Here is a 22,717-nt window from a genome sequence, read left to right as displayed (position 1 = left end):
TTTACATATGCCTACTTCATGTCAAGGTTTAAAGAAATAAGATGACATTTAAGAAATAACATCCATAAAAATAATCCAAATAACATTTTATTGATTATAAAAAAACAGCAAGTCAGAAAATCATAGTTTCTTTAATTACTAGATTCAAGTAAAAAATATCATTCAGATACATGAAGGTTAATTTCCCTTGACATCCAAGTCACTTACAAACAAACACTAAGGCCTAATGCCATTCCATAATATCTGTTGTCCAAATGAACAGCAAACAGACAAGTGAAAAAAAAAACAGCAACTCCTCATGGCACAATGCATTCTGGTAAAGAAATATTGCGTTTAAATTTGTGTTTAGGGAAAAATTCCCACCTATCGTATGTATGGCTGTTTATTGGCCAATAAAATGTGAATAAACATGAATACAATGAAAATAAAGTGACATAATAAATTGAAGGGAATATCTTGGATGAGGTTGAAATGACCCGTTACCTAACACAACGTTGTGCCGTCTCATATCTAAACCCGTAGCCTTCCTGCAGTGAAGTTAAGGCTTCTTCCGAAGAAATAGGCAGACATTTTGAATGTCTTGATGAATCAGCAAATCCCACAGCTCAGAGCAGGACTTTATCAGTAAACCACGAAATGTCTCCTTTTATAGCAACTTTTTTAGTTTCCCTTTACCAACCCAGCAGTTTTCTCCCCATTTCTTCCGCAGTAAGAAAACACGCTCCCCGACACCTCATGTCATGGGTCATGTGAAGATGTGCGATGTCAGCATTCAAGATGGCTGCCGCCGCCGACACCAGAATACCCAACCTAAGTGACTGATGAGAGTGCAAAAGCACTCTGGGCTAAAAGCGTTCACTAGCTGTGTGTTTATAGTGCATAATGTTGTTCAGCAGAAACCATGGCTGACCGTCTTATTATGCGTGACCATAAAGAAAGAAGTAGTGAAGAGGAGGGTAATGAAGGTTTTTCCGTAGACTGAACCAGTTCCGTCAACAAGAAACACCTTCCGGTCCTAACATGTCAGTTCGTTAAAGCTCCAGTTCCACCAAAGGCATGCTGGGAAGGTGAGACGTGGAGGGGAGGAGTGGGAGAGGGGGAGGGAGGGTCAGAGAGGGAGTCGGTGTCTTCCCCGGACGACGTGGCAAGGAGCACAGAGTAGCGGACGTTCCCGCCACAGTGGTGGCGTCCCCTACTTCCTGCTCCTCCTCCTCCTGCTCCTCCTGCTCCTCCTCCTCCTGGCATGAGTCAGATGCTGTCGTAGTCCGAGTCACGGCGCTTGGCCACCACCAACCACTCGGCCAGGAAGAAGGAGAGCGTCCCCATGAAGCCGGTGACAACCAGGAGCAGCAGCTGCCAGGGGAGCTGCAGCACGTTGCTGTAGGAGAATGCGATGGCTGCCATGATGGACTGGGGGGGGACACACACGACTGGGATTACTATTTTGAACCACTACTATTATTACTATTACTAACCACGACTAACCATCAGTCACTATTATTAGTATTACTAACCATTACCAACCATTACTAACCACGACTTACCAACACTCACTATTATTGCTATTACTAACCATTACCAACTATTATTACTATTACTAACCATGACTTACCATCTCTCACTATTATTACAATTACTAACATTACCAACTATTATTACTATTACTAACCACGACTTACCATCACTCACTATTATTAGTATTACTAACCATTAGCAACTATTATTACTATTACTATCCATGACTTACCATCACTCACCACTATTACTAACCATTACCAACTATTATTACTAACCATGACTTACCATTACTATCCACTACTTAACATTACTAACTAAACTTTATTTTTACTAACCATTCCTAACAGTGTCTGACCATTACAAACAATTATTACGATTACTAACTATTACTAACTTTATTAACACTACGGACAATTACTTACCATTATTACTATGCATTACTCTTTCATATTATCATTACTATCCATTACTTATTTACTACTACTACTACTACTAATATTACTAACCATGACTAGATAGAGTGATGCTTTAGTGGAAGGCTATCACTGCCATGACGGACTGAAGAGAGAGGGAGACACAGCTTTACTATTACTAACCAGTAGTACCAGTTATACTAGGAAAGCAGCATCTCTCAGTGAGTGAGTGAGTGAGTGAGTGAGTGAGTGAGTGAGTGAGTGAGTGAGTGAGTGTACCTGTATGAACTTGAAGACTGCGAAGGCGGGGGCGCTGTCCTCCTTGTACAGGAAGCCTATGATGCTGAGGAGCTGAGTGTTGAAGCAGCTGTCTCCTAAACCTAGTAGGAAGCTGCAGAACAGAGCCACGCCCACACTGACCACACACACACACACACACACACACACACACACACACACACACACACACACACACACACACACACACACACACACACACACACACACACACACACACACACACACACACACACTAAATATTCACCCCTCTCATCACTTTCACTCTGTCACCATACCCAAACGCATCACTTTACGTTTTCGTTCTAAATCTAGAGCTAATCTGTACTTCTTGTATCGGTGCACTTCATTTACTGTTATTTATTTATGTAGCACAGTTTGGGACAGCTGTCAGTCTTCTAGCTGGGTTGACGTAGGCCTACAGGTCTGTGTAGGTCTGTACTGGTCTAGTAACTGGGTGTAATGTGGTCTGTTTAGGTCTCTAATGCCCTGGTACCTGGGGGGATATAGGACACTAGTGGTCTCTATCAGACTCTAGAAGACTAGCTACCTGGGTCTGATGTAGGACACTAGTGGTCTCTATCGGACTCTAGAAGACTAGCTACCTGGGTCTGATGTAGGACACTAGAAGTCTTTGTAGGACTCTAGAAAACTAGCTACCTCAGGTGATGTAGGACACGAGTGGTCCATGTACGACTCTAGAAGACAACCTCCCTCAGGTGATGTAGGACACTAGTGGTCTCTGTAGGACTCTGATGGGACCTACCTGGGGTGATATCGGACTTAAGAGGACCACCTACTTGGGGGTCATGTAGGCCTGCAGGTCGGTGCCCTCCTCCGGGGCCTGAGGGGCGTCTGGGGCTATGTTGAGGAAGATGAGGTAGAAGGCCAGGTAGTGTATCAGCAGCCCCAGCAGCACCACAGGGTTCCTGCCCAGGCGGTTATTGTTCAGAATGCCAAACAGGCCCCCTCCTGGACGCACCGTGACCACGCAGGGTCAACAGGGAGACAATGCAGAAGTACAGTCAGAAATACAGACATTAAATATTGTTGTTGTTGTCTACTATATTGGTACTCATTTTCTGTTTCTTCGCCGGCAATAGTTGGCTTATAGTCTGCATTTCCAACTTGTTGAGATTCATCTGTCATGATTTCCCATTCTAATCCTACTCCATCTATCATATATCGACCCGCCACACTCAATGCTTACGTACCTTACCCCTCTCACCTCCAGCCTAACCTTAAACCTAACAACCCAGTGGTCTCTCCTACCTAAAAGGATCTCTCCTACCGACCAGGATCTCTCCTACCGACCAGGATCTCTCCTACCGACCAGGATCTCTCCTACCTCCCAGTGTCTCTCTTACATTCAAGGATCTCTCCCAAATCCCAGTGTCTCCCCTACCTACCAGTATCTCCCCTACCTACCAGTGTCTCTCCTAAATACCAGGATCTCTCCTACATCCCAGGCTCTCCCCTGCTATGAGTGTCTCTACTACCTACCAGTGTCTCCCCTACCTACCAGTTTCTCCCCTACCTACCAGTTTCTCTCCTACATCCCAGGCTCTCCCCTACCTATGAGTGTCTCCACTACCTACAAGGATCTCCCCTACCTACCAGTGTCTCCCCTACCTACCAGTGTCTCCCCTACCTACCAGGATCTCCCCTACCTACCAGTGTCTCCCCTACCTACCAGTATCTCCCCTACCTACCAGGATCTCCCCTACCTACCAGTGTCTCTCCTACTAACCAGGATCTCTTCTTCCTACCAGGACCGGTCCTACCTACCCAGGATCTCTCCAACTCCGATGAGAATGCCTGAGATTCCGATCAGGCCTTTAGCGTTGTGTCCGAAGCGCGTCATGGCGCCAATGCAGGTTCCGTACACGCCGCTATAGAATGTCAGCTCCAGACCTGAGGGGCGGAGAACCCAAACCATTACATCACCGTTTCCCACCCCTTCTAAACTTCCAATCTCCAAAGGCTGTTTCAATAGGCACGTTTATTTCGCCAGGGAAAGTCTGCTTCAATGCCGGGTCAAGTCAGGTTCACCAGGTAAAGTCTCTCTCACCAGGTAAACTATCATGTACTCTACTCACCTGTGTACATGATGGGCAGACATAGTAGCATCATCTCCTTGGTAACGGACAGCTTACAGGCCTTCACTGGAACGAGACAACGCAAACGTTAATAACCGCAGAGTGGGGTCAGAGGTCAGAGTGGGGCACAGAGGAGACGAGGAGTAGGTGAGAGGAGACGAGCAGGAGGGAGGAGACTTACCAAAGGCGTCCAGAGCCTGAGTGCAGAGAGATCTCCTAGGAGGACTGAGGAGGAAAACAAAACAGGGTCAGGGAACGCAACCTTTCACCTTTAACAGGCTGAATTGTAATCATCACTATGTCATAAAGATCATATAGGCTGCGGTCACTCACCCGGAGACGGACGCGCTGTCGGTGGACTCGGTATGAAGGGGGGCTTCGGAGGTCTCCGAGGGAGTGGGCTCAGATGGGTCCGGCTTGCGGATGAGGAAGAAGAGGAAGCAGCCGATCAGACTGATGACGGTGAGGGAGATGAAGACCGTCTGCCGGTCCTTCTCTGAGAGACCAGACGGTGAACCATGAGCCAGGGACCAACATACAATATATACATACAGGTACATATCCATTATATCCATACAAACTACATCCATAGCATTGGTGTATCTATACAATGGAACATGTATATAATGGTATTTATGTGTGCACAGCACTGCAAGAACCTTTGCATAGAAGTGTCCTAAATGGCATCCATTATAATCATTGACCTGGGCCTCCCTACTGTGGGGCTGATGGCCAGACATCCTACCACCACATACATAACAGGGGAGAAAACTCAAATTAATGAAGAGTCCTTCATTCAAGGGTACCTGAAATGTGATCGTGTCCTTGCCAGGCCAAGTAGATGTACAGGTTCCCAAAAAACAAGCTGGAGAAAGAGAATAAATTCTGTAAACTTCCTGTTTCGGGATGACTACTTCCTGTTCCATACGGAGGACTAATAAAAGATGTATGTCAGGGAGCTAAGAATCAAGCACTGACCTGAACTGCAGCAGAGCCCAGAATATTCCGCTGTTGCGCCCGATCGTGGTGTCAGTGGAGTTTATTGCCAGCACGTTCCCCTGGGCGGTCCACAGCACTAGGGACGCACAAACCCAAACACAGCCAATCTAAATGAACAGCCCCACAAAACCAACACACCAAATCCAGATTAACAACACTAGGGCCTAAAACCAAGACAGCCCACCAGGATGAATTCTGGGAGCCGGCGGGGCTGGTTCTGGAGGTTCTACTGTGGTTACCTGCGGCTCCGAAGCCGACCAACACCGAGGCCGTGTAGAAGCTCCAGACTCGGGGCTGGATGAACATGGCGATGTACGCACTGGGGACCACATAGAGAGAACATCAACAACCACTGAACTGATGATACACTAACGTGGTGAGTCCGATACTACTGTTTTACAGTCCAAAATATCAAACACGACTTTCCTCGTTGGATTGTTTCGTTGCAAGGGGTGGTTTTCAGGTTGTTGTTTTTATGTGATTGTGGGTCATTTTTGTGAGCTGTGCTTGTTTAACTTGTAAATAACCTGTCATGTGAACTTTCTAATCTATAGCTCACCCGTCCTGTTGGACATGTCAATTTTCATGTCACAGTAGCAAATATATGTGTGTGTGTGTGTGTGTGTGTGTGTGTGTGTGTGTGTGTGTGTGTGTGTGTGTGTGTGTGTGTGTGTGTGTGTGTGTGTGTGTGTGTGTGTGTGTGTGTGTGTGTGTGCAATCTTTTTTTAATCTTCAAAGCAGCGTGGTGAGCACCCTCTGTGTACCTGTACAACAGCCCGCTGAAGAACATGGAGAGCTGAGGGCCGACCACGGCCACCACCGAGGGAGCCACCAGGTTGGAGGCCGAGAAGACACCGTAGATGATGGACATGCTGGGGAAAACACAGTAAAAGTCGATAGGGTCAAAAAAAAAAAGTCAGTAAAAAAAAAGGACATTTTGAGAATTAAATTAAATTGTATTTGTATAGCCCTCAATCCCAATTAGTCACCCCCCTTTTCCCAAGCCCCAAATGATGAATACTAATGAAGCTTCTGCCATCACAACTTGTATTGGCCTATACTTAAAAGTATTGAGGAAGTCTGGGTGGTTGTGCTACTAATGTAGCGGAAGAAAAAGTGCTACACCATTCTTGGTTCAAACTCTGGTAACAGTAAGGCAGATATCTGCTCTGCAGACCCACTGTATTCCAAGTGCAACAGAGGAATACTTTAATCACAATTCTGGTTCATAGAATGAATAGTCATTGTTCGGTTTTTGGGTAAATGTGATTCAACGGAAAGATGCATAAAATATATAATGTATATTATCGAATGTATTACCTTGTATATCCACTCGCGGTGAAGTTGTTCAAACTCTTGATAACAGTTTGCTGAAATGGAAATGGAAAATCACCTGACACAATATCACCCCAACATGTAAAATCCACTCATTCTCAAAGTCTTAGGTCACGGTTACAACAGTGTAATTGTTCAGTTATGTGGGCTACCTCTATGTTTCCACATGTTTGGAAGGCAGTGAACATGAGCATGAAACCGAAGCCCAGGATCACTATGTTTGACAGCGCTTTCCCCTCCGGAGTCATGATGCACAGTTCAAAATTCTTCGATTGATTGAATACAGGAGAGATGTACGAGCTTCACACCTCGTCTGCGAAGAAAATAGCATACAAAAAGACAATTAAAGCGTGAGGGTGTACCCACAGTTTACAGAGGTTTGACGTTTAAACATAAGATATCGCTCTTAAATAAAGATCAGAGAGTTAATAGTTCAGACGTGGAGTACTCACCGGCGTAAAATCAGGATGTTCAAGTAAACTGATCTGGTGTGTGTAAAGTTACTGCCCGTTTAGCGACATTGCCCTTATAGCAAAGTCATGTGCTATATGCTACTTACTAAAGTACAGGACGAGGTTTTTCCAAATGCTTAAATAAGATTATCCCAGTATATGTTGTGGTCCCAGCATTATGACTGTACACGGTGTCATGTGAGTTTAGTCAGCTGATTCAACACGGAACCAAATCTGCAAAATAAACCGCTATTGCAAACAGCGTTGTACTTCTGATAAATAGATCTACATATCACAGCAGAATGGGCTCTCTATATACTCTCATCGACTTACACCGATCCGTTGTTACTAAAAGTCAAACAACTAGATGAAAAAAACAAGAGCATGGAAACATCCGGTGTCGGTATATTTACTTCCGGATTATTTTATTTAAAAAGTGTAATAAATACATTTTACAAGATTGAAAACTTTTTTACGCTAGTGAGAAGCCCCCCCAGAACAAAATTATTCAATATAGAATTTATAAATACAAATCGGTGAATTTGATTCGGGGAAAACAAACGGCGTTTTTTTCACCGGAACATAAAAGAGCCGTGCTGACGTCAGAGAACCACACTAGCAGTAGCTCGGCGAGGAACGACGGGCTTTGTGAGTATGAGCATTTTTTAGCAAGAAAACCGTAGTAATATCCATCCGAGACTACCGAATTCGATCGTTTTTTGTAAATCAAGGTTAGTTAACCGTCCGCAGGTGAAGATTAGTTATTTTTAGCTGACTGTGTGTCGAGTTTCTACCCTCGTGTTTCGCTGGACGACACGATGAGCTACGGTAGGCCTCCGCCCGACGTCGAGGGCATGACGTCGCTCAAGGTGGACAACCTAACGTACAGAACATCCCCAGAAACACTCCGACGTGTGTTTGAAAAGTACGGCCGTGTCGGGGATGTGTACATCCCTCGGGATCGGTACACTAAGGAAAGCCGTGGCTTCGCCTTTGTGCGATTCCACGACAAACGGGATGCCGAAGACGCAATGGACGCCATGGATGGCGCTCTGCTCGACGGGCGGGAGCTGCGAGTGCAAATGGCGCGTTACGGCCGCCCTCCGGATTCTCACCATGGCGGCGGTAGTGGTGGACGCGACGGTGGTGGTGGTGGACGAGATGGTGGTGGTGGACGGCGTGGCGGGGCACCCCGGAGAAGCGGTGGTAGCAGCGGAGGTTATGGTCGCCGTAGCAGAAGGTAAGATTATGTAGTTTTTAACACATTGCCGTCGCCATTTTAGAAAAATATAGTGCATCCATTAGAAACTGAAATAATTATCTAACATTCGTTTTATTTAAAATAAAAGTAGTGAATAAAAAGCAAAACCTGTGGAACTTGATTATCGTGTTTTTCATAAAAGTTGACTATAAAAGTAGCAATGTATCTGGGGCCTCGGGAATCATGAGTAATGTGTATGATTCTGCATAATTTCTAACCACACAACCCGTTGCATTTATTTAGCGCTTCCCCCAGCCCCAGACGGAGGAGACGTAGCCGATCCCGCAGCAGGAGTCGGTCCCGTTCCCACAGCAGGTCCCGATACAGCCGGTCCAGGTCCCGCTCCTACTCGCGTTCCAAGTCCACCTCGCCCAAAAGGAAGACCAAGGCCACAAAGTCCCCGTCACGTTCCCGCTCCAGGTCCAAGTCCAAGAGCAAGTCCCGATCACGTACCCCTGCCTCCAACAAAGGGTCTCGGTCCAGATCTAAAAGCCCCCCCAAGTCTCCCGCAGTTCCACCAGCAGGGGAGAACGGAGGACAGACCCCTTAAAGCGACATGATATTTCAGGTAAGAATCCACATCATTGTTCAAATGTATTTATAGTGAGAAATATTTATATTTTTAATGTTGCTTCACTTCCTGTTTCAAAATACATCCGGTATTGCAACACACAACGCTCCCAATTCTAAACTTTCTGTTTTGGATTCTATGATCCATGTTTAGGAATCATAAATGTACTGTGGTGACCTTTTTAGCAGCCCCTGATTAATAAAATCCACCACTTGACTACTAAGGCACATGGCAAACCGTATTTTCCCTATAGTTTGATTTGAAACATGGTCACTTGTTCAACGGCTGATGGTAAACAGATTGTGGCATTCTTCTCCACCAAAGCTACTGAGACCTGTATTGCAAAGGTGGCGTTGCGCGTTGAGCTGGGGCAGAATGTGCAGTTAACTGGGGGTTGCAGTGTGAGCGCCGCTGTGCTGTGGAGCAGGTTGGAGAGTTGGGGTGGTTGTGTTGAGGTATGTCTGTTCGGGTGGCTGTCCGCTCAGGAGACTGCCGGGCTGCAGGGACAGCCAAGGTTGGTTCCCCTCTACTCCTCTGTGAATGTTCCTGTGTATCTCTTAACCTCGGCTTGTTATGCAAGTGTTTGCTATAGTAGGATGGTAAGCGCCTCGTCTGAGCCATGCGTTGCTGCCCCGGCAGTAAAGCATGGGTCGGCGATGGCGTAGAGACTACAGGTCGTCTAAGTGTGTTTGGTTGCTCTTCAACAAGCCCAAAGTTGTGGTGTGTTCAGAGTGGATTCAGCATAAACATAAATTTCTCCTAACCAATGCTTCATTTTGACTGTTTCTCTCCAGGCGAGGACAACCTACCTTCAAGGCCACGACAGGATTCCACCCAAGCAAAGATTTACTAGTGTAAAGGTTACTTTAGTGTCGTCCTCCCCTTTAAAACAAAATGGCATCTTTTTATATTTTTCCAAATGCATTGACTAACGGGCAGAGATGCGTGGGTCCTCTAAAACGACCTAATCACTAGACGGCTGTTTAGCAGGTCACACCGGCCTGTCTCATTTCTCTTTTTTTTTTTTCTATTTTCTTTGACATGTTTTTTTAAGTCAGTTTAAATCCACCACAAAAGTCCACCACAGATTTTAAGGTATATTGTATTTTTACAGGATCTGGCAGTAGTTGACTTTTTTTTCTTTGGTTTCTAATCTTCTTCCCTGTATTTTTTGTGCACTAGGCTGCAGTTGTGTAGCGGTTGAGTATTGCGGGTTAGCTGTTAAGTGGCGTTGTGTCCAGTATTCTCCTGTGACTACCAAGGGGTGACTGCTGCTTGTCCAGTCTATCCTGAAAGGTAACCTGGATTGAAGTTTGCTTTCATTTCTTTTAATCAAGCTAAAGCTACATGCCCATGATGCATCTCTCTCTGAATGTGGTGTACCTATTCCGCTGTGAATGAAAATAAAGATTTGGTGATTTGTCTAAAATGGACTCGCGTATTTTTTTTTCTCCCAAGTTGCTTTATTGACAATCGTGCAAGTGCATTACATTGTGAAATGCAGGAGGCTAACAATAAAGCTCAATGTAATACAACAATAATGAACCAATCCAATAAATCCCTGTGTATCTTTCTCAAGCAAGTCTTCAAGGTAAGACTCAATCATAGCAATACTTGACCAGGATAGATGCTAGGCGTCCAGTTTAATAATTAGCATTTGAACCGTATGTCGGCCAGGAAGTGTAGAGCCAGCTAGTTGAGTCCGATTAGCATTAAAGCTAGGTAGCGGGACACTAACACATTGAAGCTTCCACTTGTGCAGCAGCGCTTCTATGGACCAGTCAGCGCTGAAAGAAATGTAAAACTATTGTTTGAACGGATGCGTTTAAAATGAACATGTTTCTGGTGAGCGTGTACGAACCTCCTCTCTTGATACGTGGTCCAAAACTCTGCCTTGGGGCTTTTCTTCAGAAGAAAAGCGACGCTCACAATGACGTCCTCGAAATCTGCAGTTCACAGATCATTTTATCACCGTTTTACGAATGGTCTGATATCCAGAGCATAGGGACACACTTAACTGACCTTCTGGTTCATAGAAAACGTCGGATCCTAGAATGACGTCTAGCGCAGGAAGGAACACTAGCGCTGGGGAAATTTCCCCCCAAGTCAGCCCCATAACGGGTACCCCGTCCAGCCCGTTGGCAGCACAGCTTCTCCTGCAGTTTTCCAGGCAGAGGGGCAACCGGGCACTGTCGGACAGGATCACCCTGGCGCCACATTTGGCTGCCACCACCCCCGGGAGAGACACACCGGCCCCAAGCTGGGAATGAACAAATTGAAGCCACAATTTACGTGTCTTGATTGTTCGATATTGAGTAGCATTTGAACCACGTTTTTTATATAATAAGATGGAACTTTTAAATCCAGGGAGATATCGTGGCCTGTACGGCCAGCTGTATTTTTTAAGGTAATGTTTGTCTTAGATTTTATACCGTGAAGTTCTTTGTGAGTCATTCATTAGTCGCAAGTGAACCATTACAAATAAGGAAATAAATAGCCCAGAAACTGTCCCACCTCCAGGAGGGTCTTGTCCGCAAGCTGACCACGGTGCGTCCATGCATACTGGGCGAGGATGACCGCCGACGGCCACACGTACATGCCATATTGGGGGTCAAGAACCTGGAAACAATATGTTAAAGAACATGTATAGAATGATCATATGTACTGACATTCTTCCTATACTGTAAATGGTTAAGTACATGTAGAATGGAGAATAAAATGCAATATGACTTGAATATTATAAGTGACATCGCTATAAGTGAGCCGAGTTTATTTTTCTGAATAATGAGGGAATGGATCAAACCTCGGGTATGGTGACAGTCAGTGATTCCTGTGTACCCTCAATTTCTTCAAAAGTGAATGATTTCAGAACTATGTCGAGATCTGAGGTTATACTTTCGTCCATTTGGGTTTAGTAGAACTTCAATAGGTACTCAATGCTATACATCCCAAAATTCGACCACGCTTGTTCCGAGTCCGATTTCATTGAACAAAAGAACAAGAAGTGATTGACCAATGAGGAGCCGTGGCGGGAAGGCGTATACTACAGTTCAACGAATCACCGTCTCCACGCGCAACGGCTGTAACCAATCAGCGTCCACTGAGATCAGCGAGGGGCGGGCTCATTTTATTGTATAATTAGAAAGCAGACTAGCATCATGCTAGTTGTTCATCAAACACCTCCCACATTAAACAGGAGCGAAGCGGTACATATGAAAGAATATTGATAACCCACCAGGTATTTTTTAAATAAAGAACGTCCGATTTTATCTAAGAATTTTCCAAACTAGCTTAACTTTCCCAGTTCGTAGCCGGCCTCACACACATTCGCTAGCGAATGTGCTTCTCCGTCAGCCCCAGTTTAGCTAGCTAGCTAACCTGCTGCTAGATCACTTCATATAATATCCCCAGTGTAGCTAGATAGCTAGCCTCTTGCTAGATCTCTTGATATTGCAACCCCAGTCCCACTGGAGGAATGAACCACAAGAGCAAGAAGAGGATTAAAGAGGCGAAGCGCAATGCCAGGCCGGAGCTCAAGGACTCGTCAGACTGGACGAAGCATGGCTACAGCGACTCCTTCGACCTGTCACACCATACAGTCAAGGTACCTGTCAGTAGCTCCCGCTGGGCTAACGGAGGCTAATTTAGCCTCCATTGGCCTCCTGCTATCCTGCACGTTTCACGTTCCCAACCCAGAGTTGTGTGTACGTCTTGTTGCACGTAGGCAGCAGTTCAGCACTACATTGAGCCTTTTGCTGTTGCATAAGATTTGAGTTGGAGCTCATTTTCAAAGGACTGAAATTCTGGAACCTGTTTATTTCTTGACTACTTCAACCCGTATATATTAATTATAATATTGTTGCATCTTCGTCCCGAGCGACATGCATGCTATTGTCTACTGTGACTGTGATCAACAGTCAACCTGTTAATCTGAAACCTGTGTTTATCAGAGACTGATATTTGCGGCTGCATTATACCTTTAACAATGTGTTACTCTGTTCAGCTGGTTTCTTTTTAACATTACTTAAATTGCATGGTGGTTTTGCCTTGAAAATATGTTCGCCCTTCGTACACACAATTGGAGAAGAATGTCTTTCTAGCACAAAAACACACACACGCCCTCTATTGCCTCGGTACCGACTGATAAGCTGTCTTTGTGTTGCCAGGACAACGTGGAGCGTGTGGACACCCTGCGGCTGACCCCGGAGGAGTTCATCCAGCGCTTCGAGCGGCCGTACAAGCCGGTGGTGCTGCAAAACAGCCAGGAGAGCTGGCCAGCGCGCCACAAGTGGACCGTGGAGCGCCTCAAACGCAAATACCGCAACCAGAAGTTCAAGTGTGGCGAGGACAATGACGGCTACTCGGTGAAGATGAAGATGAAGTACTACACAGAGTACCTGGAGACAACGCGGGACGACAGCCCGTTGTACATCTTCGACAGCAGCTACGGGGAGCACGCCAAGAGGGGCAAGCTCCTCGAGGACTACCTGGTTCCTCTGTTCTTCAGAGACGACCTCTTCCAGTTCGCCGGAGAGAAACGCAGACCGCCATACAGGTCCGCACTGCCCACTTCCTGTGGTTGTTCCTTCTGCTCTGCGCCTTGTGCCGTTTTATTTCATGCCCCTGATCAACACAACTTTTTGTTAGTTGCAACGCAGTCGAAAGTTTTCGTCTTTGTTTTCAAAATTAGAGACTAAAACTTAAACATGAAGACAAGTACACATATATGTCCTCTGTTGACTCCCTCCCTAGCCAATCCCCCAAAACTCATGACTAGCTTGGTAGCTTCTGCCTATAGACTCTATAGGTTTGGCACAGGAAGAGTGCGCTCAGTTCGCGGGGTTAATATACTGAATGAAAATGATTGGAAAGGCCTATACAGTCCAGCAACAGCCGAACATACAATTAATTTTTCCTTTTTGTTTGAGGATTTTATTTATCGATTGCAGTTGGGATGTTAAGACAACTTCAACCAAAATTACCAAAAATGCTTTTTAAATAAATGGTACATTTTTTGTCATATTTGTTGAAATTGGCTTAACATCCCACAACAATCGATTAATAAAATCCTCAAACAAAAAGAAAAAAAAAAAGTCAGTCCTAGCTTAAACTGTAGTTGTCGTGACACAACGTAGCTCTCGTTTGTATCATGAGCATTGTTTGGTGCTGATCAGCTTTCTTCCCTCTTCTCTCGCTCTCCCTCTCTGTGTCCTCCAGGTGGTTTGTGATGGGCCCGGCTCGCTCCGGGACGGGGATCCACATAGACCCGCTGGGCACGAGTGCCTGGAACGCCCTCGTGCAGGGTCACAAGCGCTGGTGTCTCTTCCCCACGCATACGCCCCGTGAGCTGATCAAGGTACGGCGGGAAGACGGGGGAAACCAGCAGGACGAGGCGGTCACCTGGTTCTCTGTGGTGTACCCCCGCACCCAGCAGCCCAGCTGGCCCGCTGAGTTCAGACCCCTGGAGGTCCTGCAGAAGGCCGGGGAGACCGTCTTTGTCCCAGGTGAGTGGGGGGGATGGCGCCTTTTCCACCTCTTCCGTCTCCACCTCTTCCACTTCCATGCTACAATTCCTCTACCTTCTCCTCTTCCTTTCTATTCTTCTTCTTCTCCTCTTTACTCTAACTACACCCCTCCTCCCCCTCTTGAACCTCTCTTCCTCTCTGCTCCTTCTCCCCCTCTAGTCCTCCTTGACCTCCACCTTCTTCCTCTCTTCTTCTCTGCTCCTTCTCCCACTAGTCCTCCTTGACCTCCACCTTCTCACTCTCTTCCTCTGCTCCTTCTCACCCTCCAGTCCTCCTTTACCTCTTCGTCTCTACTCTTCCCATACCTCGACCTGTCTTCTGCTGTTCAATGTAGTTGGTTTGTCCGTCCTGTATGAGTCATGGTGACCTCATGACCAGGTGCTTTAATTGTGACCTAAATTCTCCTAATCCCAGTTGCCGCGGTAATGCAACTAAACCCTCTGCTCCGCTGGCTCGCTGCCAGGGTCAGACTTCTGCGAGTTAACAAATCACAGCCAGGGATCGGAAGAACAGTTTGTTTTGTATGATCCTAGTTGAAAAAAGCCAGCGGTGGAACGAGATAACAAACGGCGTCACTGTTTACCTGTGTAAGGACATGGTTCCCTTTGAAAAATGGCGATGGAAAGGGCTTTAAAGAGATGGTCAAAACACTCGATCCCAGGTACGGGTTACCTGCCCACACACACTTCAGCCAAATTGAGATGCCAAAACTATACGGCAAGGTCCGCGAGCAAGTGGAGAAAGAACTCAATACTATTAATCTTAAGTGTTTTTCAGAAATGGAAGTAACTTGAGAAAAGATTGAGCATTTTTTTTAATGCAGTTTTGCTGCCTAACCAGTATTTTTACCCCTTCAGAAGCATTTATATCGAAATAAGAAGATACAATTAACATACCGTCATATAATACCGTTACTGTCTCTGCTTCAAATCATACCGTGATATACTTTTTAGTCCATACCGTACAGCCCTAGAATGATGGCAAGGCACCCTCTCTAAAGTAAAGTGTTTGCTGTGGTACCTGTGTAGTATAACCACATAGGGACCGTCTATGAACCTCTATTTATCATCTGAATATGTGGACCTTTCTAGTTAAAGGAGAAATCCGGTGTAAAATGGATCTGGGATATGTTTCGTATGATAACGAGTTGGAATGTTTGTTTGGTAGCAAAAAAGTGCATGTAGACGCATTCTGAAGTTGGCTATTTTTGACAGATTCTACCAGAACGCTATAAACTTGGAACGATGGGGGCATGTGTTATGGTAAAAACTAAATCTGTATTTTAAACCACTTCCAAGGTTAGAAGTAGCCCGACACTTCTTTGGTAGTATAATAAGGTTGTTAAAATATAAAACGTAGCAAGTGTACAGATTGTTTATTAAAAAATACTTTTTATGCACACAATACCATCAGTAGTTCTCCCGTCGACGCCATCTTGTCTTTAAGACTCTATAGGTAGATTGTCGAACACAGAGCTTGTGACATCCGTGAACAACACGCAAGCTCTGTGTTCGTCAATCTACCTAATGTAGTTCATATCGATATTCTTTGTACTTAATAACATTAGTAGCCCTGCTAGTTAATATCTCCAACATGGCCATTCAGAAGACTTAACTATCGTGTGTGTGTGTGTGTGTGTGTGCGTGCAGGGGGCTGGTGGCACGTGGTGCTGAACCTGGACACCACCATTGCCATCACCCAGAACTTCGCCAGCACCACCAACTTCCCCATCGTCTGGCACAAGACGGTGCGTGGCCGCCCCAAGCTGTCCAGAAAGTGGTATCGGTAAGAACCAACTCCCACTTTAGGCAAGGCAACTTTATTTATATTGCACTTTTCATACACGAGGCAGACTCAAAGTGCTTCACAGAGAAACATCGGCATACAATAAAATAAAAAAGATAAGTAAAATTGGTACTAAATAAAGGGAAAGTTAATGCAATGTATTTAAGATCAGATCATGTATCTCTCTGGTATCAGATCAACAGTCTGTCTGGTTTCAGATCATGTATCTCTCTGGCATCAGATCATGATACCAGAGACTACTGGTACTCTAGGATTGACCACCCTACGCCTAGGGCAGGGGTCAGCAAACTTTTCAACATTCAGTGCCAGTTTGACATTTTCTCGTTATTGAGAGTGCCTTAAGCGACAATATATTAAATATTAAGATGAATTATGACACAGCGACCAAAAAGATTTCCAGAAGACCTGGAATTGTAATATTTCCATATGGTCCACAATCATGCATCAACATTTTAGATGGTTTTTTTGTTGTTATATTTGCTACATTACATGTAGCAAACATACATTACATTACTTTGCTACATTACATGTAGCAAACATACTACATACATTACATGTGTCTCATCTTAAAACACCATTTTCAGAAACTCATTCAAAAACATATTTGCACTGTGACAAATGTAAAAAACAAGAATAGATGAGAATGTTGGAACCATCTACATCAATATCTTTAAGACCTGTACAGCTTTGCAAAACCATGTGAAGGCGCTGCATACAGGCCACTTGCAATTTTTTTAAAATATTTTCTTCTCAATGGATCCCATCCTCATCTAATCATATTTGCACTGGGAGGAAATGCCCAAAACAGAACAAAGTGCAAAAAAGATCGGTAATAATAATTATGCTGCCGCATTGTGCGGTGACATTTTTTAAGTGTGCCAATGATTATGCTGCCACGCGCCAGTGGTGGCACGCGTGCCTAGGGTTGCCGACCCCTGGTCTAGGGGCTCTGTTAACGTCCAGCAAGGACCAGACCATGGCTTTAAACACAGCCAGGAGCGTTCAGTGAGGATTCTGTATGTCCTCCACTGGGTGGTGTTCCTCCCCCAGCACGAGACGTGTTACCATAGCGCCCTGGGTCCCCTGGCACCGCCAACAGCTGCCCACCGGTGTAACGCACGGATCACGTTTCGTGGTCTCGTACTACAATGGCAAATATAGTTGAGTCTAGAAGCTTTGATGGGGAGGAAACAATTAACCGAAAGTATAGACCCCCGTCTGCTATGCCTGATGACGTGTGTGTGTGTGTGTGTGTCTGTGTGTCTGTGTGTCTCTCTCTCTCTCAGCGTGCTGAAGCAGGAGCGTCCGGACCTCGCGGCCCTGGCGGATAAGGTGGACCTCCAGGAGTCCACGGGCATCGCCTCCGACAGCTCCAGCGACTCCTCCTCCTCCTCCTCTTCCTCCAGCTCCTCTGACTCAGACTCTGACGTACGGGCCGCACGCACACGCTCGCTTGCGCACACGGACATGTACGCACGCACACGCAATCAATCAATGTGTTCCATTGATGCCAAATCTGTACGGTTCAGGTCTGAAGGGAGCTGTACGGTAATCAAATGTTTTCATATTGCACGTGTTCTAACACATTTCTGTGTGATGGAAGATGGTTGCTCTATAGTACTATATATCTCTAGGGGTGAATATCTATAATGGTAAATCTAAAACAGTATTTATCATATAAATATATCAGTAAATCTGTAGTAGTAAAACTGTTATTGTAATTATAATTTGATAAAAGTAAGTATATATAGTGGCATATCTAAAGTACAAGATATCTATAGTGCTAAATTCCATAGCAGTTATTATGTTGTAGCACATTTTTAGTAGTAAATATCTATAGCTGTAAATATATATAGAAGTAAATCTATAGTAGCACTGTAGTAAATCTGTATTTCGGTGCTGCACATGTACAGCTGCCATCTTGAGTTTCCTCCTGAGGCATTTTTAGCTCGTCTCAGATAGCAGTCGGCCATAGGGCGATGCCCCTGGCGTTTATTACCACCCACGTGAAGACCCCTCCATAAAGGAGAACAGTATGTACAAAGGCACTGTGTCCACGGGCAGAGTGTCCACGGGCAGTGTCCCTCCCTATGGCAGAGTGTCCACGGGCAGTGTCCCTCCCTATGGCAGAGTGTCCCTCCCTAGGGCAGAGTGTCCACGGGCAGTGTCCCTCCCTAGGGCAGTGTCCCTAGGCAGTGTGTACACAGGCTTAATCTACCCAGGCGTGTTTATGTACCAAGTGTGTGTCTTGTGGCGTGTACCCTAGCATGTTCCCCGCCCAACATCTGAACATATGACCGTTGCAACACATCTCTAAATCATCTGCCCGTGAACCCACCTTTCAACAGAGTTTTGAGCACGGACCCCCAGAATCGGGATCATATATCTCCCTCACACCGAGCCAAAATAGTCTCTCGACCACAGTATACTAACCCTTGCAAAATCGTACGCCCGCAGCCAAAGATGTTCAGGAAATGTTATGTCCCTGCAATGTGTTCGAGGAATTCCATGAACTTACTAAGAAACTTCCAGCTCACATCTTTATTTTGATCATGGTAGTAATTAAGCTGCTTCACAGCTGTTCTAAAGTCCTACTTATCTTGTTCACTTGCTGGAAACAGGAGTACCCTCCTGTCAATGTTGTACAAATACAAAGTGCACTTCTCTATTTGTTCACGGTGGGAATGGTAGCCTCAGCTCAGTTCCATCTTTTCATTAGCTGTCACTTACAGCCCTCAGAGGGAAGTCATTGAAGAGTTGTGCTAAAGTTGTGTTTTTAATCAATCCACATTTTTTATAAATAATGGTCAATCCATAATGTTATGCACCTTATGTGAGGAGAGCATATTATAATATATATTTTTGGGTTTAGAGTACATAGTATTATATAATGGAATACTACCGTATAGTGTAGTATATAGAAGTGTGCCATCTCTCTCCTGAAGGTAAACTATGATGTTCAGCCCCAGTTTCGTTCTGTGTACCGTAAAGACACCAGAGCAGTACTTAAAGGTCAGGACTGAGGTACACGGATCAGTAGAGACACTGGATCTGTACCTAAAGGTCCGGGCTGGAGTACAGGGTCGGTAACGGGCGTGTGCGTGTCCTTTACACAGGGCTCGGGCTCGGAGGCCGACGCCGGGATGTCCCACCGCAGGAAGAAGCGGCGGACGTGCGGCGTATCCAACGGCGACAGCAGCAATAAGGACGACTGCATCAGCAAGGAGCGAAGCTCGTCTCGGTGACCCCAAGCCACGTCCACTTCTACATAAGGCCCCCCACCTTCCCCAGCCATGCCACTCACCTCGACCTGTGCATGCACGATGCAGTCACCTAGCACTAATGACCGCCGGGCTTTGTCTGGGGGGAGGGAGGGAAGTGTCTTGGAGATGAGGCGGGAGGCGGTCCTTTGGGGGCATACTGGGTCCTCTGGGGTCCTCTGGGTCCTTTGGGCATCATGGCTATCTTTCTAAGTACAGGATGCGGGGAAATAAGACCTTCCAAAATGTCTTCAAAGCAGTGAGATGATAGTGAAGCTTAGAGATGTCATACCGTGGTGGGGGGGGGGGGGGGGGGGGGCAGTGTACTAGAGCTCAGATTTAAACACCCGTTCTGGTATTTGAGTGAGGTTGATGAGGAGGGAAGAGGCTCGGTTATAAGGACAGTGGGGCAGTAGACCACACTACCGAAACACAGTATGCTCCTTGAGCTGAGGCCATGCATCCGCTAGAGGGGTTGTATTGGTTAGGGTTGTCCAGTTAGGACGGCCCCTGTTGCTTTAGTTTCCGCCACTGGGCCACACTGCTGCCCTAAAGGACGTTTGCGTTAAATGCCACTTTAATATCTTCTATTATTTTAGCCGTCTATGCTTGGCTTGTCCGCTGAACTAATTGGGTTGTGGATAAAAAAAACCTGCTTTGTTTGCCGTCAACCTGGTCGGTCAGCCTTAAGGAAATTAAACGGATCAGCTTTGTTCAAAAACCCTGGGAAACAAACATACGATCATTCGCATTTCCCTTTTAATCTCACCAGTACTTGAAATTTATTTTGGGAGGGAAGAGGGCTGTGGTTTCAAGGGTTAACGGTTCTCAGGTGTCGAAATAAGTGATCCACTAGAATACCAAATCCTCTGTAATAAAACAATTGATTTGGTGGTTAGTATTTTGGTGGTTGTTGGATGCGATTTTGCTCTTGATTATGATGTTCTTTTAAGTAGCATTCTCCTGGGGAATGGTGTGCCATATGCTGCTACGACGAGGTAATTCTGAACGGCTAGTCTCTTGATCTTAAATCCTAAATCACAAAATGTTTAATGTTGGAGTGGTTTGGGGCTCTGCGCAGACACAAGGGGGCGCCAAACTCACGAGAATTGCATCGGCATGTGACGTTTAAATTGTCGGGCCTTGGGTTTCATTGATTTAATCGGTTCGAGGAGTCCGACATTTGTTACGGGACGCGTGACCCCACAAATCCATATGTTTCTGGTAAACGACTCATTGTTCTATGGTTCTGTAACGAATAAGGAAGAAAGGTGTATTGATGTCAGTGTTCCTTCCATCTTATCTTCTGTTCTTCACTGTGATTCCAAACACCTGATTTTCTAAAGATGGAGTCTCTTTCTGCTTGTCTCCCTTGCCCATGTGATCTCATTCTTAAACGTTGGAAATTAACACATGTGAAAAGCTGTATTTGTGTCTTTAATCAGACTAAAGTGCCTATATGAAGTCCTGTTTGCGTCTTTGTTTCTTTGACCAAAAATAAGGTCTCTCTCCGTGGCTGTTCCCTTCATCTAAAATCATAGATACTGTACTTGTCAGTACTAAGAGCATAGCATAAGCATTTGAGTATTTATGACCAAGTCAACAGAGCTAATTCTAGTTGGCCCTGGTCTTAAAGGTTAACACAGTTCATAGAGGTTAGCCCTGGTTATGTGCGGACCAGCTGGCTGGTGTATTCACAAACATTTTCAACCTCTCCCTCTCAACGGGCATAGTGCCAGCCTGCTTCAAGTCATCAGTAATCATTCCTGTACAAAAGAAGAGCAAGGTAGCATGCCCAAACGACTGGCGCCCTGTTGCTCTCACCCCCATAGTGAGCAAATGCTTTGAAAAGCTCATCAAGGTGCTGATCTGCAGAATGCTGCCACCAGCCCTGGACCCCCACCAATTTGCCTATCGGAAGAACAGATCGACAGATGACGCCATTGACACAGCACTCCACTTAGCCCTCGCCCACCTCGACAAGAGGAACACCTATGTGAGGATGCTGTTGCATTGATCCCAGCCTATGCAACTGGATCCTTGACTTCCTGACGGATCGAAAACAGGTGGTGAAGATGGGTCCTAAGATCTCCGCCCCTCTGACCATCAGCACAGGAGCCCCCCAGGGCTGTGTCCTAAGCCCCCTCCTCTACTCCCTATACACCCACGACTGCGTGGCTACACACGGCTCCAATGCAGTGATCAAGTTCGCCGATGACACGACAGTCATGGGCCTGATCACTGATGGTGATGAGACGGCGTATAGGAGCGAGGTCGACTGTCTGGCTCAGTACAGCCAGGACAACAACCTCATTCTCAACACCGATAAAACCAAGGAGCTTGTAGTGGACTTCAGAAGGAAGAGACAGATTCAACACCCCATCTCCATCAATGGGTCTGCTGTGGAGAGGGTACACAGCATTAAGTTCCTGGGAGTCCACATCACCAGAGACCTCACCTGGGAGGAGCACACCAACCAGGTGGTGAAAAAAGCACAGCGGCGCCTATTTCACCTTAGGCGTCTGAAAAAGTTTGGCGTGGGGCCCAAGATCCTGGGGGCCTTCTTCAGAGGCACAACGGAGAGCATATTGACTGGATGCATCACTGCCTGGTACGGGAACTGCACTGCCCAAAGCCGCAAAATGCTGCAAAGGGTAGTGCGGACAGCTGAGAGGATCAGCGGATGTGAGCTTCCCTCCATCCAGGAAACCTACAAGGCCCGGTGTGTCAGGAAGGCCCTCCGAATCATTGGAGACCCCAGCCACCCCAACCAGAAACTGTTTGAGCTACTGCCGTCAGGGAGGCGGTACCAAAGCCTAAGGGCCAAAACCCAGAGGATGACAAGCAGTTTTTTCCCCCAAGCAGTCAGACTCATGGAAAAACACACTACCCCCCAACCATCCACACGCACACCACAACAACAGACTGTTGTTGACACTTGATCACACTACACTTCATACTTTATTACACCTCATTACTTTTTAGTATTATTGATGCTGCTACTTACTTATTTATTTATTTTTACTTTGTTCCTTTTCATATGGTTTCTTATTCTTATTTTTTTATCTTTTACTGTTGCTGCTTGTGAAGGTTGAGGAACCAAGCTTAAGATTTTTACTCTTGTGTACTGTACAATAAGATGTAATAAAAGTGATTCTGATTCTGATTCTGATTCTGGTTT

At 45.8% G+C, this 22,717-nt stretch overlaps 4 protein-coding genes across 4 annotated transcripts; 2 read left to right on the top strand and 2 right to left on the bottom strand.

Annotated features, from left to right (window-relative positions):
• Nucleotides 1-111: 111 nt before the first annotated feature.
• Nucleotides 112-7,687, bottom strand: mfsd11 (major facilitator superfamily domain containing 11). Its single transcript, XM_056576465.1, has 14 exons — nucleotides 7,114-7,687; nucleotides 6,814-6,974; nucleotides 6,647-6,696; nucleotides 6,091-6,198; nucleotides 5,566-5,645; nucleotides 5,306-5,402; nucleotides 5,134-5,192; nucleotides 4,661-4,823; nucleotides 4,509-4,552; nucleotides 4,328-4,393; nucleotides 4,017-4,142; nucleotides 3,029-3,200; nucleotides 2,211-2,346; nucleotides 112-1,410 (listed from the first exon to the last, which is right to left on the bottom strand). Exons 2-14 carry the CDS (start codon nucleotides 6,907-6,909, stop codon nucleotides 1,249-1,251), a joined length of 1,359 nt encoding a protein of 452 aa, XP_056432440.1. The 5' UTR covers nucleotides 6,910-6,974; nucleotides 7,114-7,687; the 3' UTR covers nucleotides 112-1,248.
• Nucleotides 7,688-7,702: 15 nt separating this feature from the next.
• Nucleotides 7,703-10,374, top strand: srsf2b (serine and arginine rich splicing factor 2b). Its single transcript, XM_056576502.1, has 3 exons — nucleotides 7,703-8,353; nucleotides 8,618-8,942; nucleotides 9,740-10,374. The coding sequence occupies exons 1-2, from the start codon at nucleotides 7,932-7,934 to the stop codon at nucleotides 8,922-8,924; spliced, it is 729 nt and encodes a 242-aa protein (XP_056432477.1). The 5' UTR covers nucleotides 7,703-7,931; the 3' UTR covers nucleotides 8,925-8,942; nucleotides 9,740-10,374.
• A 1-nt stretch (nucleotide 10,375) lies between these two features.
• Nucleotides 10,376-12,543, bottom strand: mettl23 (methyltransferase 23, arginine). Its single transcript, XM_056576513.1, has 5 exons — nucleotides 11,749-12,543; nucleotides 11,460-11,564; nucleotides 10,968-11,205; nucleotides 10,807-10,891; nucleotides 10,376-10,732 (listed from the first exon to the last, which is right to left on the bottom strand). Exons 1-5 carry the CDS (start codon nucleotides 11,848-11,850, stop codon nucleotides 10,576-10,578), a joined length of 687 nt encoding a protein of 228 aa, XP_056432488.1. The 5' UTR covers nucleotides 11,851-12,543; the 3' UTR covers nucleotides 10,376-10,575.
• On the top strand, nucleotides 12,067-21,315 carry jmjd6 (jumonji domain containing 6, arginine demethylase and lysine hydroxylase). The gene is made up of 6 exons (XM_056576491.1): nucleotides 12,067-12,549; nucleotides 13,112-13,500; nucleotides 14,163-14,449; nucleotides 16,120-16,255; nucleotides 17,563-17,704; nucleotides 19,393-21,315. Exons 1-6 carry the CDS (start codon nucleotides 12,421-12,423, stop codon nucleotides 19,519-19,521), a joined length of 1,212 nt encoding a protein of 403 aa, XP_056432466.1. The 5' UTR covers nucleotides 12,067-12,420; the 3' UTR covers nucleotides 19,522-21,315.
• The last annotated feature ends 1,402 nt before the right edge of the window (nucleotides 21,316-22,717 follow it).

The sequence above is a fragment of the Gadus chalcogrammus genome, chromosome 2 (genome assembly GCF_026213295.1).
Source record: "Gadus chalcogrammus isolate NIFS_2021 chromosome 2, NIFS_Gcha_1.0, whole genome shotgun sequence".
Classification (NCBI taxonomy): Eukaryota; Metazoa; Chordata; class Actinopteri; order Gadiformes; family Gadidae; genus Gadus; species Gadus chalcogrammus.
The sequence above is the reverse complement of the archived record's forward strand: the minus strand, read 5'-3'. Positions and strand labels throughout refer to the sequence as shown.